This window comes from Vulpes vulpes, chromosome 5, assembly GCF_048418805.1.
Source record: "Vulpes vulpes isolate BD-2025 chromosome 5, VulVul3, whole genome shotgun sequence".
NCBI classification, from domain to species: domain Eukaryota; kingdom Metazoa; phylum Chordata; class Mammalia; order Carnivora; family Canidae; genus Vulpes; species Vulpes vulpes.
In genome coordinates, this window is record NC_132784.1 from 83,185,359 (window position 1) to 83,204,668 (window position 19,310).

The following is a 19,310-nucleotide window of genomic DNA, read 5'->3' on the forward strand; positions in this document are numbered from 1 at the left end:
AAATAAGCACATACCAGAAGTGGACTCAGGACAAATATAGTCCCCTTCTTAATGGTATCTACCCAAGACCTGTTTTCCTGTCTTGTCTTAATCTTTATCTGAACAACTTACATAAGTATCTCAAACAGGAAAACTATCTCCCCTCTTTATACTTGTAACTTGGGTGTATAATCTTTGGCCAGGAACAGTTTTAAGCAAGAGTTGCCTCATTGGCTTGTAACTGCCAAAGGGAGCAGTGTTGTGTCACCGAGAACAGGCTAAATGACTGTGTCTGAGGGACCCGCGTGGTGGTGGCTTTAATAATGTGACTTGGTCACTTTATTAAAAGTTCTCTGTGCTCCAGCTTTGTCACTGTAAAATTGGGATAATAATAGCAGCTGTCCCTGATCCTGGAAGGATTGGATTGCTTATGGGTCTGTTTGGCAGAGTCGTGGGGGAGCCTGAGACCTATTTGGATGTATCAGTCTGGAATTATTCTGACCTATGATTAGTCTTTCCTAAGCCCAAGGAATTCAGTTAAAATCAGAAAAGTATTGCAATATTATTGCACAATTTAATGTATTAGCTCTCCGGTGATCTGCAGATGGTGATCTCCATTTTTAAATCTGGAAGGTGACTGTATTTCTGGTCTGATAGTGAGAAGGGTTCAAATCTTGCCCCTGGCTAGAAAGACTTGAGATTTCTGTGGTAGAGTTTCATAGTTGACTTTGCTGAGGCAGTCTTTTCCATGCTTGGCTTGTGAGGGTCTTTCAGAATTAAGATACAGGTGAGAATCAGTTGAAAGGCAATAGGGTGTGATAGTAGGAGCGCTAGTGGCAGTGACTAACTTAGTTAATGGCTTGTTTGGGAAGTCAAAATAAGAATTTTGCCTGCTCATAGTCAGAGAAGTAGTTCAGAGCAGCTCTACTGAAGTTCGTTTCAGCTGTATGAACTGTGATTCTATGACTTCTCAAAAAAAATAAAAGGAAGAGAATGGGAGTGGAGGTATGGTAGCTAGCACAATCTCATTAATTGATTTGAGCTCTTACAAAACAACTGAAAAATTATGCAGAAAAATAATTATGTGCCTATTTTAAAAACACCTTTTGATTTTTTTTCCTGATTTGGAAAGTACCATGATTCTAAAACTTCAAATAATAACCACTCTGAAGAACCATTTTTAGGTATTCAAGAAATTAGATGTAGAGTTACTGTATGACCTGGCAACTTTATTTCAAGACTTTCAAGACTAAAAAAATCCATAAATAAATAAAAATAAATAAATAAATAAATAAATAAATAAATAAATAAATAAATAGAATCCACCAAATTGGACACTTTAAAATGGTTAAAATGGTACATTTGATGTTATATATGTTTTATTCCTAATTTTTTTTCACTTTTCTGAAGACAGTAGTACAGCATTCTTTACATGGGTGAGAAATTAAAAATAAAGTTTATGTTAACAATTAAAACATTTCAAGTAATATAGGCTACAGAAAGGGAAAAATAGGACAAATTATAAATATGAAATGTATTTACAATGCCCTGGACATTTGAAAGAATCAAGATAACCAAGTAAAATTTCTTGTTGATGAATTCCTCTCAGTATCAGATTTAAACAATGGAATTGTTACAAGGAAAATCCAGTCTTTGAGTTGTGTTGCTCATCATCCTTCAGTGCATAACTGATTGAAGGTCCGTAACTTTGCCAATGCATTTCAGTTTGAGCTGCTTTCTCTCATTCTGTAGACTGACCAGGGCATCAAAAACCTTTCTGTTGAAGACGCAGCAAGACTTTCTCATGAAGATCCTGACTACGGCCTCCGGGATCTTTACAATGCCATTGCCACAGGCAACTACCCCTCCTGGACGTTTTATATCCAAGTCATGACTTTTAGTCAGGCAGAAACTTTTCCATTCAATCCATTTGATCTTACCAAGGTGAGTCCCTTAGCAACCAAATTTTCTTTTTTAAGTCTCTTTGTACCTAATTTGACAAATTCCAGTCAAGTATTCATAACGATAGAGAGGTCCTGTTCAAAATGCAGTAGGGCCGCTTTGGATTTTCCTGGCCTGTGCATCTCACTTCTAGTTCGCTTTTGCTAAGTTCATTGAGTTCCTTGAAGTGGCTTGATATATCATTATTAGCAGGGAACAGATCTTGCAAAAATAATGTCCATTTGCCCAGGGAAGATGTCAGTATTTACTGTTTACTGTTATGAAAGATTCAACCGGTGTACTACGTGAAGTTCTTTTTCACTTTACTGGATTAACAAATTATTTTCACTTATTATCATTATATTGTATTAGAAAGTTGGTATTTCATTATATTATATGGCTTCACTATATTACACCCTTCACTATGCTCTACACCCAGCATGGGGTATTTTTAAAAAGATTTTATTTATTTATTTGAGCAAGCACAAGCAAGGTGGGAAGGGCAGAGGGAGGAGAAGGAGGCTCCCCACTGAATGGGGAGCCCGGGGCTCGATCCCAGGATCCGAGGATCATAACCTGAGATGGAGGCAGATGCCAAACTGGCTGAACCATGCAGGTGCCCCCAAATCTGTCATTTTTAACGAGTGCTTTAATTTCCTTTAGTTGGTTGTCTGATAATTGTGAATATGACATTTATTTTTAGATTTGGCCTCACCAAGACTACCCTCTTATCCCAGTTGGTAAACTGGTCTTAAACCGGAATCCAGTTAATTACTTCGCTGAGGTTGAACAGATGGCATTTGACCCAAGCAACATGCCACCTGGCATTGAGCCCAGCCCTGACAAAATGCTTCAGGTAAACCTGGTGGATTGAGATGTTCTGAGGCAGGAGTGCAGGAGCGGACACAGGCGAATGTGTGCGTGCCTGTGCACACACACAAATACACGTGCTGTAATTTGGCATGATCTTTATAAAAAGAATTAACTAGAACACCACTTAAATTTAATTAATCTTGCGGGTCTACCTAAGCATCCTGACATTACAAAATTACAGTATAAAGAGGATTTCATAGTATGTTAAGACTTTGACATTTAGTCTCTTAATTTAAAAGAAGTGACATCAGAAATGCCTCCGGTATTTGTAGAGTAAAGCACTCTTTGTTCAGTATGTCATTGATGGGAGGGAATATTGTTAATTGGCCAGTATAACTTGATTCATTTTCCCTCCCATGGTGATGCTTGAATTTTTCCATCTGTAAAAAGAGACTGGAGATGCTTTTTATGAGCTGAACGTATGTCACCAGTGATTGAAAGCAGCAGGTCAGTCTAACCATTTGTTTCAGTCATGTTCCTACACAGTCACTATTTTTTCATCACTCCACTAGGCTCTTTCAGGAGTAGAAAGAGTGAAAAATACTTTTTTTGGACCTGAAATCAGTAGGAAAAGAATTGGCTTAATAATTATTGAGTAAATCAATCTCTTGTGTTTTTGGACTCTGACCACGAAACAAAGGTTAAAGATTATTATGCTAGATCGGACCACGGCTCCTTATGTAAGCATTGGACTCCCTATGGAGACAAGCTACGATTCTGTTTTTTTTTTTTTTTTTTTTTTAATAGTAGCATTTTTGCTTTGACATTGGGAACATTTAAGACTTTTATAGAAAATAAGTTTTTCATTAGCTTTTAGTTCAATTTAACTTATTTATTTATTTAAGAGAGAGAGAGAGAGATCACCCAAATGCAAGCGAGTAGGGGCAGAGGGTAAGGGAGAGAAAGAATCTTAAGCAGGCTCTACACCCAGCATGGGGCCGATGTGGGGCTCAGTCTCACAACCTTGAGATCATGACCTGAACTGGAATCAAGAGTTGGATGCTTAACTGACTGAGCCACCCAGGGGCCGCTTAACTAATATAAATTGAACACCCCTGTGTGTATAATAGATTACTCTGGCTGCTGTAACAGAAGAACACAAGATAACTAGAATATAAGGCAGATTGCCATTTGAATCAGGAGAAATCTTATTAGGAGGATAATGACAAGCTTTCAAGAATGAGGTAGTGTTTGAGATGGCTTTTGAAGAATGGCTAGGATTTCAGTTTTCAATAGAGATAAAATGGGGCAGGAGAGAGACCTGAATATGGGTATGATGGTGGACCATGTTGAGTATATTTAAACTGTAAACAGTCACTTCTTCTTAAAGTAGAAGGAATAAGGTGGGGGTACACTGAGCATCTGTCAGGGGGGACTTCAGTGCTTGAGTAGAGGTCTGTACAATTGTCCCTTTTAGGAAAAGAAGGTTTCTTCAGTTTTGAGAAATGTAGAACCATTCTATCAAGTAGAACCCATCCAGTTGGTGACACACAGAACAAGAGAGAACTGGAGGTTAGGGACTAAAGAAGGAAAGCCAAGCAGATCATAGAGCACAAGTAGAAGTGCTTGTGTTGAAAGGAGTAAAGGAAGCCAAGCCCTGGGACTCTGGGCACCCAACCTTCCCTTGGGGTGGGAAGGGAGCTGAACCATGTGAAGGAGGTTACTGGGATTTGCCAAGGCACGAACTTGTTCCCTGGTATTGTGGGAACAGGTTAAAGAACAAATATCATCCAAATTCTTTTCATAATCCAGGTTAACTGTGGGTCCACGGTGAGACATAGAAACAGCTAACAACACTGCATCATACAGTTAGAAGAGCAGTGAAGCATTGGATAGAGGCCTAGGCCCAGGGAAAAGGACCACAAGTCAAATCCGTGTTCTCTGCAACAACAAATAGCAAATGTTAAAAATTGAAACTTTTGGGAAAAAAGTCCTGAGGAAAGATGATAACTGAAATCATGTAATTCTATTAGTGAATTGAATTGTATGAATGAATTATATTAATTGAATTGTATGAATGAATCTTATAATTTCTGTCAGTGTTAATTTTGGCTATGGCAAACATATTTTAAACTTAATGTGATATCTTCTTGTGTTTTTTTGTTTTGTTTTGTGAAGTGTGTTTAAAAAGTAAAAGGGCTTTATTTAGTAGGTACAGTCAAGATACTTCCCAATCTTTCTACAACTTCTCAAGCTCAGTTCGCTGTGAGTTCTAATGCCACGGGGGCATGTGAGGAGCCATCCAGCAGGGAAGGACAGCTGTGCTTAGTTAGCCATATGGAGACCAGTGAGGAAACGTTTAAAGTTTTTTGTTTTAAAGATTTTATTTATTTATTCATGAGAGACACAGAGACATAGGGAGAGGACGAAGCAGACTGTCTACGGGGAAGCCCGATGTGGGACTCGATCCTGAGACTCCAGGATCGTGCCCTGAGCCCAAGGCAGATGCTTAACCACTGAGCCACCCAGGCATACCTAAAGTATTTTGAGCAGATAGTGATGTGATCTGCATGGGGCCTGGGGCTGATTCTTTTGGCAGGAGTGCGTAGGACAATGACGGCGGAGGACAAGCTAGAAGTGGAGAGCCAGATAGGGGGGACTTCGAAATTGCTCTGATGGGCGCTAATGAGCATCTGGGGGTGGCAGTAGTCGTGTGGTAATGAACAGTGGTCTCAGTTACCTTTCGACCAGATCACGTTGATGAACTTTAGAGTGTTATCCAAAGCGGTAAGCCAGATCACAGTGAACAGGACATAGATTCCAGTTAGTTGGGTTCTAGCAAACATATTTTACAATGTGATACATTCTTGAGAGTAGGAAGCAATATAAGACAGAGCAGTAACTTGTTATTTGAGGGGGGAAAGGGAGTTCTTATCTTCACAGGTGTGAAGATTTGTGGTTGTTTGGCTGTATGACGCAGAAGATTAAGGACTGTTGGGTTAGGGACAACTCATTTCATGAGAGAAGAAACTTTGCTCATTTGGCCGGGGTGGGGTGGGGGGAATGGGCAGGGTTTGGTGGTAAACACAGTGCTTTGTGCTTGAAATTTTAGAATAAAGTTTATAGACTTGTGTTTTGTGTGTGACGGCACACAGTCAATGCCTTTTTCATTTATAACTGTAGGGTCGTCTTTTTGCCTATCCTGACACTCACCGCCACCGCCTGGGACCCAACTATCTTCAGATACCTGTGAACTGTCCTTTCCGGGCTCGAGTGGCCAACTACCAACGCGACGGCCCCATGTGCATGCTCGACAATCAGGGTAGGTCTCAGACATTCCGCTCCCCCAGGGAGGCTAGAGGGTACTGCTGGGCAGGAGGACAGAGGATGTCATTGCCAGGCCAGTGGTTGTCAGTCTCCTGCTCTTGAAGAGTTCCCAGGGGACCTTCTGCTCTCTGAAGCAAAGAAGGTTTAAACTGCCTGAAGACCCTTTATGCCTTTATCTCTTTGATGTTTTATTGAGAGTTCCCATCTCAGATTTGACTTGCTGCCCATCTGATAAGGAAGGATGGGGGAGAAAGATCTTTTACACTGGCTGTCGTAGAGTAGCATTCAACTTAGGGGTTAGGTTTTAAAGACTCTTCACAAAGTGGGCAGCTCCTTAAATCACTCTTAAATCATGAGGACTTAGACTCTTGGAAGTGCAAAAGCCAAGAGTTCATGTTTCTTGTTTTTCATTGCCCTTTGTTGGGGTCATGGAGGAACATGTGGCTGGAGTTTTAGATGGACTGGGGCAGGTTAGAAAGGGAGACAGTAAATCAAGGGATTCCCCTTCACTTTTTTATTTTTTACTAAATGAATGTAGTTGAATCCATGTAAATCAACTGATGAGATGAGGCTCTACTGCATTTTGTTATTTGGAGCTCATTTCCCAAATTTATGATTTTTTTCTTTGAACTGTTATTTTTGGTGCCATGTACAAATAGCCTCTATTTTTGATTGCTTGTTCAAATTAGAGAATGTTTAATTTTTTTCCTTCTAAGGCTCCTTAGTTTAATACAGATCTTAATTTCTTTTTCTATTTAGGACACACTTGTCTTAGTAATAGGCTGCTTACATTGATCCCTTCAGAAATTTTACTGATGATTTATATTTATAGTCATCAATGTCTATATTAAAAAAAAGTTTATTTTTCTCTGATACAAATAACACATGTGCCCTAAAGAAAATTTGGAAAATAGAAGAGAAAAAAGAGGAGGGAGAAGAAAAACCTACTTTCAGCCCCAACACTCACAGGCCACAACTGTTGCATTTTGCTGTATTTTTTGCCAGTTTTTTTCTGGGACTATTTTATACAGACTTAAGGTTATTTTGTTTATATAATTTTGTGCCTTGCATTTTTTACCATTATGACTAAGCCTTCTTTTTGTATTTAATGAGTTTACTTGCTCACCAGCTGATTATACTAGGTGTTGCAATACTTCTGCTCTCTGAGGTTTATAGAGCTAATGGGGTGTGCCATTGCCCAAAGTAACTGATATTTCCTGTGTCTGTCTTCTGCATTTTTATTCTAAAGTTATTTTTTCCTTTCGTATTTGTCAGTCCTTTTGTTATTGAGACTGGCTTTATCAGAGAAAGGCTCATGTATGTTCTGGAACTTCTTTAATAAGCACCTGCTTCATGTTTATCATTCTTGTTTACTATTATAGTGGCACATGTGTGAAAAAACTACTTAAGGATACATTTTGACACACCCTTTGCCTACTTTTAAAAGCCAAGCATTTGGGTTGTGCTCTTTAAGTTTCATGAAAGCTTAATTGTTCCCAGTAGTCAATGACTTGAAGACAACTCCCACTTTGAGTAAAGGTCAGAACTCATTTGGAGATAGCATTTTAGAAGTCCTCAAACAGGCACATTTCAAAGAGCTAATTCTTAGTGCAGAAGACCACTGTGGTGGCTGATTGTTGGAGCACTTTGCCTTAGATATAGATGAGGCTGACCTAGAATGAATCCCAAGGATTAATAATTGAGCCCCATAATAGTATGGTGTCCTCCTCCTTCCTATTTGCCCTTGGTACCTTGATTGGTGTGATGTACAGGTACCTCTAGATTATCCAGTCCGCATAATTTACTCTGGCAGTGAGCTGGTTAAAATTCCAACCTCAGACTGGTTTGTTCAAAACACTTAATATGTTTCTAGGCCACTCCTGCTTAGGCAGCATGTGCTCAGGTGATTCAGCCTTCAGCCAACATCAGCTGAAGCAGTTAGGAAAATAAATATGCCAAAATGAAAAAAAAAAAAAAGCCTTTTAATTTATTCCAGAAGTCAGAAAATATGTTTTGAATGCAGTTGTCATTTTTTCTATAAGCGCTGATATCCTAGAAATATCAACCTAAAAAACAATCCTTTTTTATTTATCTGTAGAGGGAAGTAAAAGTGAAGCTAGAATTGTGTAAAGTCATAGTCAATAAAAAGAAGATTCTCCAAGAATCTTAAAAACCTTGAAGGAATAGTGAAGTAGAGTTTTGTAATATGAATATAGTCTGCGCTGGAATGGAAGACACAAAACAGATCCCAGATCCCAGTTCTACTAGTAACTATCATGTGATCTTGCAGCAGGCAGTTAACATGTCAGGGCTCAGTTATGTGTCTGTAGATTAAAGGAGCAGGGCTAGAACTTTCAGTTGCTCCCAAGAATTCTGTGATTCAGTGTTGGAATTGAGCCCAAGCCCAAATGAACCCTTGGGGTTCATTTAACCCTTAAGGGTTAAAACCCTTAAATTTGCATGTATCTTTGGGTCTCCTTTTCTCTGGAGGCCAGATCAAACATACATATATAATATATATATAAGCATATATAGAGAAGAATTTAAAGATCAGATCACATGAAGTATTCAAGAAAACTTGAGATCTCTTTATTAAAACTCAGAGTGAGACTGCCCATGAGAACATTTGGAAGGTGGCATTATTCTTTAAGAAGCTGAGGTCCTGCCTATAGCTAAATAGGAGACATTAATATGTATAAGGCATGCATATGTATTATGTATGTCTGTGTATATACATGATCTATAGTTACCACTTGAATTATATCTTATTACATTGACTGTAGATTTACTTCATTTTTCATCTCCCTAAGTGAATCTGTATGGTTTTCTTTTGAAGGTGGTGCTCCAAATTATTACCCCAATAGCTTTAGTGCTCCTGAACAACAGCGTTGTGTCCTAGAGCATAGCAGCCAATGTTCGCCAGATGTGCAGCGCTTCAACAGTGCCAATGAGGATAATGTCACTCAGGTAATGGCTTCTTGGGCTTCTGTGGGAGTCATTTGATCAGTTTCCTTGTCAATGTCTATATGTCCCCCTCTTTCTTTTTTTCAAGATTTTATTTATTTAGAGAAAGAGCACACATGAACGAGGCAAGGAGCAGAGAGAGATGGAGAGAAAGGATCCCAGGCAGGCTGATGCTGAGCATAGAGCCCAGTGCAGGGCCGGATCTCACAACCCTGAGATCATGACCTGAGCCAAAATCAAGAGGCAGACGCTTAACCAACTGAGCCACCCAGGCACCCCCAACTCCCCCCCCTTAAAGTGTCTAATATATCTTAAATTGAATTCATGAAAGACATCTCTAATCATAAGTCAGACCCTTTACTAGATGGAGTTGAAGAGTTGTGTTACTGTGCTTTTTCAGTACAAGGTATGGAGACTCATTTCAGTTCCCCCAATTTTTATTGAAGGGATTATGGGTGGGGGCCATTGGGGAAGCAGTGACACATAGAAATTGGAAGAAAGAAATTGCCTGTAAGAAGCAGGCAAATAAAGGTTAAGTATAATTACATTTAAGAAGCTAGGCAGACAGATTTAAGGGACTAGAACAGGATTCCCAGTAGCCCTTGGAGCCTCAATAGTGAGAGCGTGGATGTTTCTACTGTAGGACACACTGTTCACATGACTCCACTGCTCTCCACCTGTTGGCTTCTATTTTTCAGTACTGATTGCTTATCCTTGACGTGTCTCCCTGAGTTTTTCATTACCTCTTAGCCTCTGTTTTAACATTGCTGTGGCTTTGCTATGATGGTGGCCTAAGTCTATGGCTTCTTTCTCCACCTATTACTTTTTTTTGGACCCTTTTGACACACATTCTATATCAGATTCTAGAGAGAGAGGGAGTCAAATTGATTTGACTGATCTTTTCACTCTAGGCCCATCATTGACCTTTGGCCAGCTTGTAGTTAATTGCCCTGGGTCAAGTGCCCACCCTCTTTCCAATCACGTGTGGCTGCTCGAGTGCTGTTCTCTCAGTGGACGCACTGAAAGAGACTTTTGACTTTGAAGAGCAGCCTTATTAATTAAGTATAGCTTATACCTCACACAAAGAGAAGAATGAAATTAAAAAGTCTAGTTGTCCTGGAGTTCTGTTCAGGGGGTTGGTGTTAAACTTTTTAAATTAGAATAAGAACTATATTCTAGTTTCTCAATTTATAAATGTGGGTTCCAAGTAAAAGATATTTAAATACATGAATTAATTCACTACAAATATATTATTTGAAAGGCACACATATGTATATGTAAGTACGTGTATATAAAAAATTATAGTAGGGTGTAAACCATATTTAGATGAAATTAAACATCTTCTAAAATCCTTTTGTAGTAACCACATTATTCTTGGTGATGTGGGTGATACCAAGCATATTACAATGTGATCCCTGCCTCTCAAAGAATTTTGCCTGCATGAGGCCTATTCTGGTATTAAACTACCTCTGCAAAAATTAATTTAGATAATGCATGGCTTACAGAGTGAGAGAATATATTTGAAATTCATCTAAAACTCATGTCCAGAATATGTGAAGATCTCCTACAGAGCAGTGAGAAGGACGAAGGAGTAGAAGCTGGGCAAAAACCTGAACGGGTCCTTCACAAAAGAGATCTAAATGACTATAAAACATACAGAAAGGGGGTCTCTCTCCGTAGTCACCAGGGATGTGCACAGTAAAACCCCAAAGAGGTAGCACTGTATATGCACCAGAGTAGCTAGAGTGAAAACGACTGGCCATACCAAGTGTTGAGAGAAAAAGAAACAACTCTCCTGTGAGTGTAAGTTAGTTCAGCTGTTTTGGAGAACTGTGTATCAGTATCCATTAAAGCTAAACATGTGCGTGTCTTCTGGCCCTAGTAAAGGACACTGCTGTGTAGGAACCTAATAGAAATGTGTACATATGAGCACCAGAAGCTGCTCGTGTTACCCAGATGTTCAACTAGAGCTTGGATAAGCACATTTGGCAAAACACATTTAAATATTAGAAGTCAAAAGAATTGCCTTTGGGGAGGCAGTTGGAGAAAAAGGGGATAATGACTAGGAGGAGGGACTCTGGTGGGGAGATGTCAGAGGTGTGAATGACGTTCTTTCGTGACCTGGGTGGTGATTGCGTCATGTGTTCCCTGAAAAATCATTGAACTTCATGCCTGTGGCTGGTACCCTTTACTGTTGGGCTGTTACACTTAAATCAAAAATCATTCTATTTGTATATACTAGTAAAAATATCGCGTTTCCTTTAAAAGGAATTTGGTCCTGCTATCAAAGGTCTATGGTTAGAGTGTTGGAGCTGATAAAGCCATTCAGACTCTTTATCTGGCTAATAAAATTGAATGGCCAGCCCGTGTGTGGGTCCATGCCCCCTGTGTAGTGAGCAGCTGAGAGCTGTATGTACAGATGGTGGTTGCTAGCCAGGTGCAAGGATATGCAGATAAGAGCACCTTGGAGACTTCTTTAGTTTGACCTCCAAGCCCCACCTGCCTTTTGTCTGAGCAGCGTGACTGCTGAAGCGAGGCTCAGATGGGTAAGGGTTCCATGCTGTTTATATTGCAATCATCTTGTCCACACACTGAGATAGGAGTGCTGTTTATCTTTGTGTTTGTGTGCTTTTTTTTTTTTTAACCTCTTGGAGCTAGATTAACCAGATCTGCAGGAGAGCAAATATTTTATATGGGTTTTATTGAGAGGTGTGTTGATAAATATTAACAGTTGTGTGCAGAAAGGAAAAGTCCTGGTTTATAGTGTTTGTCAATTTTCTTTTTTTAAGATTTTATTTATTTATCTGAGAGAGAGAGAGTGCACGTATAAATGCGAGAAAGAGCAGAGGGAGAGGGAAAAGCACACCATTCCTTGCCTAGTGCAGAGCCTGATGCAGGGCTCAATCCCGGGACCCTTGAGATCATGACCTGAGCCAAAGGCAGCTGCTTAACCAATGAGCCGTCCAGGTGCCCTATAGTGTTTGTCAGTTTTCTTGATGAAAATGTTCCCTAGAGCTGATATCAAGCTAGCAACATGGTGTGACTGAATCTGTGGCACTGGGACGTGATGTTCAGTATTACACTATTATGTAATCATTTCTACTGTGGGATAGAGTAGACACAAATAACCTCAAGAACATAGGTAATATGTAATAATTGGGAAATCATACATTTTGAAAGGTTTATTATTTTTGTTTGCAATACAATTTAATTGTAAATTTATATAATTGAGTTTTTAATAACAGCCATGTTTAACAATGCACAAAATTCTTAAAAAGATGACAGTGCTCTCATGAGTAAGTAGGCTCCAGCACACTGCTGAAATTGCAGGACCAATTTCTTTTTAGTTTGATGGTAGATAGATCGATGGGATGTAGGAGGCCTTACTTCTACTTGTCATACACAGACATGCTAGATTAAAATATTTTTTTAATAGTTGAGCTAACAAAATTTAATCTCTTGGTCCTAGAGATGAAAAAGGAATCACAAAAGTGTGTGAACATTGAAGGTATATATATCATGGTGGGAAACCAGACCCTATTTATATCTTACTTTGATTTTATGACTCCAAGGGGGCTAGGAGTTTAGGCTTCAGGCTCCATGTGTTGCAGAGAGCTAGAACTGGGCTCTTGACATAATGATGAGAGCCAGGAACCAGTACTCTGTGGGAAAAACTATGCACCAGACTGAGGTTGCATGCAGCTTGCCAGCATGTGGGCTCTAGATTTCCTGAGAAATTGGGAGTCCCTTTCCTCTGCTCTTCTCCTCTCAAGTGAGATCTCTGCATTCTTCTACACTTTGAATCACATCAAAGTCCTGAACTGAGAAACAATGAGTCAGTGAACCCTTCTAGGCCTTTGCAGAGATGGTGAAAAAGACACCTTCCACAATTTGGACACAGGTGGTAGTTCTGCAGAAGATAACTCCTGTTGGGGATGAGTCCCGGGGAAAAAATACATGGAGGGAAATCCAGTGCCCTGAGAAATTGCACATGCACTTGATGGAAGAGTCGTGTATGTGATAGAATAATCTCAAAGGGCTTTAAAATAAGCATATATACCATATTCGAGGAGATAGGGAAAGGAATATGATCTACAAGATAAAAATAGGATATGGGAAAACAAAAAACAAACTGATTTAAGAACCAGATATATGTTTTTAGAAACAAAAAGTACAATCTCTCAAATAAAATTTCAGCAGACACAGTGACTCAGTGGATGGTGAAGCAGTGTGTTAGATATAGCTGAAGAGAGAATTAGTGAATTGGGGGGATAGATCTGAGAAAATCCCCATAATGCAGTACTGTGATTGGATTGTGTTCATGTCAAAGCCTGATTTTTTAAAACTTTGGTATCAAATATAAACTTTGCTCGAATTTAAATATTTTTATGCCTCGATATTTAATAACACAGAGGAGCCATGAACATTTTGCCATTTTATGAGTTTGATACTTTGGAGAATTGGTTATTGTTGGACTTTATAAACAGTAATAGAACAACATAGAACAGTGGTACATTATAGGTACTTCATAAATAAGTATTGATTGAATGAAGGAAGGAGTGAAATGTTAGAATAAAATCATAGCTGTTACTTAGAAATGGTTGATTTCAGAAGTGAGCAAAGCCCTTAGGACTCATACTTTACAACTTAGCTCCTATTTTTCATTTTTTTAAATAAAGATTTTATTTATTTATTCATTCATGAGAGATACACAGAGAGAGAGGCAGAGGGAGAAGCACGCTCCATGCAGGGAGCCCGACGTGGGACTCGATCCCGGGTCTCCAGATCACGCCCCAGGCTGAAGGCGGCGTTAAACCGCTGAGCCACCCAGGCTGCCCCTATTTTTCATTTTAATTTGTTGATAGTCATTTTGGAGGTAATCACATAAAGTATCACTATTAACATGTGTGTTCTCCAGGAAAGCTTGGCTTCTGAAAAACTAAGAGTATAAATTAATGAATTAGGGGTTTTTCCTCCATGGTTCTAGGTGAATTGAACAAAGATTGTATTATGCTAAGTTTCCATCTGATGACAGCTTGCCCACTCTGGACTGTCAGTAGCAAGGTGGGTGGGATTCTTAACTGTAGTCTATACTGTGTCTTTTGTTTATAAGAGACATGCAAGCCCTGACTAGACGGGACATTACTAAGATGCAGTTACGAACTATTATCCACTGAATTCTTCCTGTCTTGCTTAAAAAAAAAAAAAAAGGCGAGGAACACCACACAAATGAGAGTTTTCACTACAATTTTAAATTATCCTTAAATTCGAGAACTTTTTCAGTCTCACACCATTGAGAAGTCTCACTTTCTCATTTCAAAAGTGGGCAGGTTGGGTGAATTTTGTTCATGACGGACTGGTTATTTGACTCTCTGCACCGTGCATTTTCCCTGAGCAGGTGCGGACCTTCTATCTGAAGGTACTTGGTGAAGAGGAGAGGAAACGCCTGTGCGAGAACATTGCTGGCCATCTGAAGGACGCACAACTTTTCATCCAGAAGAAAGCGGTGAGTGATACTTCGTAAGCTGACGGTGACATCTGCTGGCCGGAGAAGAGAGCACAGCTGGTTTAAAAAGAAGTGTGTTCTTTTTAACTAAAGTACTTTGTGTTCTATGTGAGCTAATCGGACTTAAAAAAAATTCATACTAATCCCCAACCCACTTCCAATTCTTCTTTCTGCATGTTGTATCTCCAGTGAATGTGGCCTATACCTATGAATCCTTTAGCTCCTTGGCCAGTGTATAATAAGTGAATTGAATTCAGGGAGAATTTTGTCCTATGCTCTTCATTGACTGCAGCCAAGTTCTATACCAGAGTCATGTCCAATATAAGAGTGTGTCTCCTGCCACAATTTTGCTTCGACTTTAGAAGATAAATACAAATTTGCATTTTTGTCTTGGGAAGCCTGTCTAACCACTTGTGTCATGAGACCTAACCCTCCTTCAGAGCAACTAGAAACTTGCACGCTCTCTGGGGAGAACTGAGCTGCTTCCAAACTCAGGCTGAACTGAGCTGAGGTGCCAGAATATTTCTAATGGCAGCTCACTGTGCTACGTGGAGGCTTCTCACTTGGCAGTTTTGGGGCCTGCCACAGGAGTTAGCTTCTTGGAAATTGAGGCAACCCCACAGTTTCCTTGTCTCTTGGTTGCTGCTTCTCTGTTCAAAGGGGCAGCTGGGCCAGCAGCTCTCTGGGATGTGTTCAAAGGCCTGGAGACAAGTACCAGCAGGCCGGGTGCTTTCTCTGTAGGCAAAGTCCTATGTCTTTCACAAATGCGTGTATGAAAAATAACCTTTTAAATTGCCGTCTGCAGCACATAGCTGGACAGTTGCTCTGTGACGTAGGTGAGGGCGGGTCTTATCTGACCAGTAAGAACGAGTGAGACTGTGTAAGTCGCAGAACTGGGCTTGAACCCTTGGCATCCTTATCTTGCTGGTGCTGGAGCTGTAAGGCTTTGTGTGGGTTCACGATGCCCCCCTCCTGCTGTCTGCCTCAGACCAGCCCGCGGTCAGGAATTCCTGCTTGAAGTATGTGAGGTTGTCCAGCAGGTGCCAGTGTCTTTGTATATATACCTCACTTTAAATTCAGGCAGTGCCTGGGCCCATCTCTTCATACAAATCACCATGACTTGTTGGGCCTCTCTGAGGTCAGCTCGTTAACATGCTGTCAGTGCCGCTCCCCTCCTGTGTGTTTTTCTTGCAGTATTCTATGAGGTAGGTTTAATTATTTTGCTCATTTTATGGGGAGTGGACACTGAAGCTCAGAGGGATGGCTTATCCAAGGTTGCTCAGCCAGTATGTGCCAGGGTTTTCCCCCGGACCCCCCAAATCTTACTTAGTGGTGTTAAGCACCGTGTTGCTCTACCTTCAGGGTAAACACTGGGAAACACACACTGGGGACTGGCCTCGTAGGAGTCTAAGGTCATATTTACATTCTTCTCATCTGGTTTCAGGTCAAGAACTTCAGTGATGTCCACCCTGACTACGGGGCCCGCATTCAGGCTCTTTTGGACAAATACAATGCTGAGAAACCTAAGGTGAGCCCAGAGCAGCCTGGCTGTGGAAGAGGGTGTCCTGAATCAGAATGGATCAGATGGTTTAGTTTCCTGTTATGAGGATTCTTCTCAGGGACAACTATTAGATTTTTTTAAGCTGTTCGGATACTCATTTGATCGGCAAAGAACTCACCCGCAAAGCAAATACTCTTCAGCTCTGGCCCACGTAAGGTCGTGGAAGTAAATGCAGTTCCCACTGGTTATTATTTTCATTCGAGCACAAATTAAAGCTAAGATAAATACCAAGTTGTTGCTGCTGAGCGAGTTAATTAACCTGCTGGTCTTGTTCTTTTAAAACAGAACGCGATTCACACCTTTATGCAGCATGGGTCTCACCTGGCTGCCAGGGAAAAAGCCAATCTGTGAGAGTCGTGCCCCAGGTTGCTCTCCACCTGTGAAGCAAAGCGTGGTGTTCGCACACGTACCCACCCTTCGCTGGATAGAAGATTCTCCTGTGCTAGGTGCGCAGATGCAAGCTTACGCCTTTAAAATAAGCCAGGTTTCTATCGCAAGTAATGTAGCAGTGGCTTTTAATGCTATTTCCCTAGGGGGAAGTAAGGGTAGGGCTTAACAATGATAGAAAAGAAAATGTATTTGCTTTTGGCGGTGGGTTGGATTATTCACTTAAAATGCCTAGAATGAAAGTTTCTGGCAGAAATATGATTTTATTTGATAAGATAAAATCTTGGTGAAATTAGTATGTTTATATATATCATCTCATGGCCTTATTATATAAAAGTATGGCTGTAATTATGTAAGAAGAAAAGATGATCTACCCATAAATTTAAATTTTTCTAAGTTCCATATAGAAAAAACACATTTAATGCATTGATGTCTTTTGAAAATAACTTCAGTGACATCATAGCTTAATGCTTATTCCTGCCTGGAATTGATCAGATTTTTTTAAAACCTGGAATTACATTCATGCTAATATAGCATTGATTTTACAACAGACTGATTTCTAATTGCTACATTTTTACAATAAAATAATCTGTACATAAGAAGAATGGTATTTGCTTTCTTTCGGCCCCATATATAAGTTGGACTTTTAATGTGAATGTCATGTGTTATCGGATGCTTCCCCTTAAAATTGAAAATCACAAAGATGCTCTATTGTTTAAACCAGTAACCTTTAGACACAGCCTTCTGACACTGGACACCAGAAGTTTTAATTCTGTTGGGAAAATAGTAAATTCCTTAACTTTGAAAATTACTGAGATCTCTTTTCCACTAGCTCACTTCTTTATCTAATTATGAATTTTTAAAATAAGAAGCTCCAGTTCTTTTTTTCTTTAACTCATCCTTGCTTATCATGCTTAAAATCGAGTGGAGAGTTTTAAAGGTGAACTCTTGAGTATAAATGAAAACCTGTTTTCTTTGAAAATCCTTATCCCCTTCACCTCAGATCTTCAAAACCAGTTTTTACTTACTCTCAGGAATTCCTTGAGATCTTCAGCTTCAGGAAACCATTGGACCCCTAGTAGACACAAACTTGCAATCTTTTAGTTTAGACTATTTCCCCCACCCTGCCAAATTCTCCTGCCCAAATCCTTCCTGTATCTGAGTGTGCTTGGAGACTGTTACATCTGTCAACAAAGAAAGTAAAATTTTCCATCCGTGCCTAGTGGTGAATACTCTTCAATATAGTGACTTCACAACCGTTCTGGCTTTTTACAGTATTAAATATATATGATAAACTTATAAAAATTAATGTTACTCAATAATGGGGACGGAGCTTATTTAAAAATTGGTTATAAACACAAAGATGGAGTTTTAAGATAATTCTCTGTTTTTGGTCTATTTTGTCATCTAGAAGTAAGTCACTAGCTAGAAATCACATGTATCTAACACGTTTCCTGTATATAAAGATCTGACACCTGGAAGTGTCTCCAGTTTTGCTCTGAGACCTCTTACTGTAATTTTCAAAGATAAATATTGATGAGGTTAACTTACCCAGTTAGGTTTTATGTCCTGAGTGGTAGTATCGAATTATATTCCTTTTTTTTAAAAGATTATATTTATGTATTTGAGAGATGGTGAAAGAAAGAGAAAGAGAGCGTGAGCAGGGGGAGGGGCAGAGGCAGAGGGAGAAGCAGGCTCCCCGCTGAGCAAGGGGGCCCAATGTGGGGCCTGACCCCAGGATCACAACCTGAGCCAAAGGCAGGCGTTTAACTGACTAAGCCACCAAGGTGCCCCAAACTATATTCCTTTTAAATGGCATTAAGATACATCCTAAGAGTTTCTGAGCCAAATTTATAAGGAGAATAAAATTAGTAAGAGGTGATGTGTCACATGGCTTTGGGACAACATGGACCAGGATTTAAATCCATGCTCTCCGTTTTCTACCTATAGATATTTGAGCACGTTGCTTCCCCTCTCTGAGTATTAGTTCCCTCATCTCTAAGTGGGAACAATTAGGATCGTATGGTGATTATTCAAAATTCAACTTTGACCACCCCTTCTTTCCAGTGCAGCACCCCTAGGACCCTCTCTTGGTCAGCTTCTGCTTTGTAAAAAACCACCTCAAAACTCAGTGACTTAAAACAACCATCATGTATCACTCATGTGTCCAGGTCAGCTAGGGCTCGGCTGACCTAGGCCGGGTTCAGCTGCGGTAGTTGTTGATGTGGCTCGGTGTCACATGTCTGTCATCCTTCTGGGGAGCATGGTGATGGCTAGTCCCTAGTGATGGCAGAAGCGTGAGGATGCAAGAAAATGAAACCTACCGTTTTTCCTTTCTCAGGAAGCTGATATTGCAAGAGGAAAATCCCAAATGCGCAAGTGTTTTTCAAGCCTTTGTGTCATGCCCACTGATAGTTCACTGGCCAAAGCAAATCATATGGCTAAGCCCAAAATCCAAGGGTGAGGAATTGTACTCCACCCATGGAGGTGACTGTGTGTGTGTCTGTGTGACACGTCTCTGAACATTAATTTACTATAAACTTCCCCCCTATTAAGTTCTTCAACATGACTAGAACTTTCAATCAGTTCTCAGTGGTCATCACCTTATTCATGTCCTTATTTCCCTCCTTACTTTGTTTAGATCTTATCTGGTTCTAAATGATAACTACTCCAGAACCTGGCCTTGGTCAAGGACGCCTCTCAGTGACTCAGTTCCTTCCCTGGAAATGACCGTGACCAGAGCAAGCCACAGCCCTGTTGACTGGGCTTTTTAAAATTTGACCACAAACCTCAAGTGGGCGCTCGGCATGGCTTGGAAATCCGTCTTTCCCT

At 40.1% G+C, this 19,310-nt stretch overlaps 1 protein-coding gene across 3 annotated transcripts in view; it reads left to right on the plus strand.

Moving 5' to 3' along the window:
- CAT (catalase) overlaps positions 1 to 17,077 on the plus strand; it is a 40,473-nt gene extending 23,396 nt beyond the window's left edge. For all 3 annotated transcript variants that reach the window (XM_072759103.1, XM_072759101.1, XM_072759102.1), the window contains 7 exons: positions 1,732 to 1,923; positions 2,624 to 2,776; positions 5,917 to 6,055; positions 8,897 to 9,027; positions 14,423 to 14,530; positions 15,975 to 16,058; positions 16,377 to 17,077. In XM_072759103.1, the coding sequence (XP_072615204.1) occupies positions 1,732 to 1,923; positions 2,624 to 2,776; positions 5,917 to 6,055; positions 8,897 to 9,027; positions 14,423 to 14,530; positions 15,975 to 16,058; positions 16,377 to 16,442 (873 nt within the window). In that variant the 3' untranslated portion in view covers positions 16,443 to 17,077. The remainder of the gene's footprint in view (positions 1 to 1,731; positions 1,924 to 2,623; positions 2,777 to 5,916; positions 6,056 to 8,896; positions 9,028 to 14,422; positions 14,531 to 15,974; positions 16,059 to 16,376) is intronic.
- Positions 17,078 to 19,310: the final 2,233 nt, after the last annotated feature.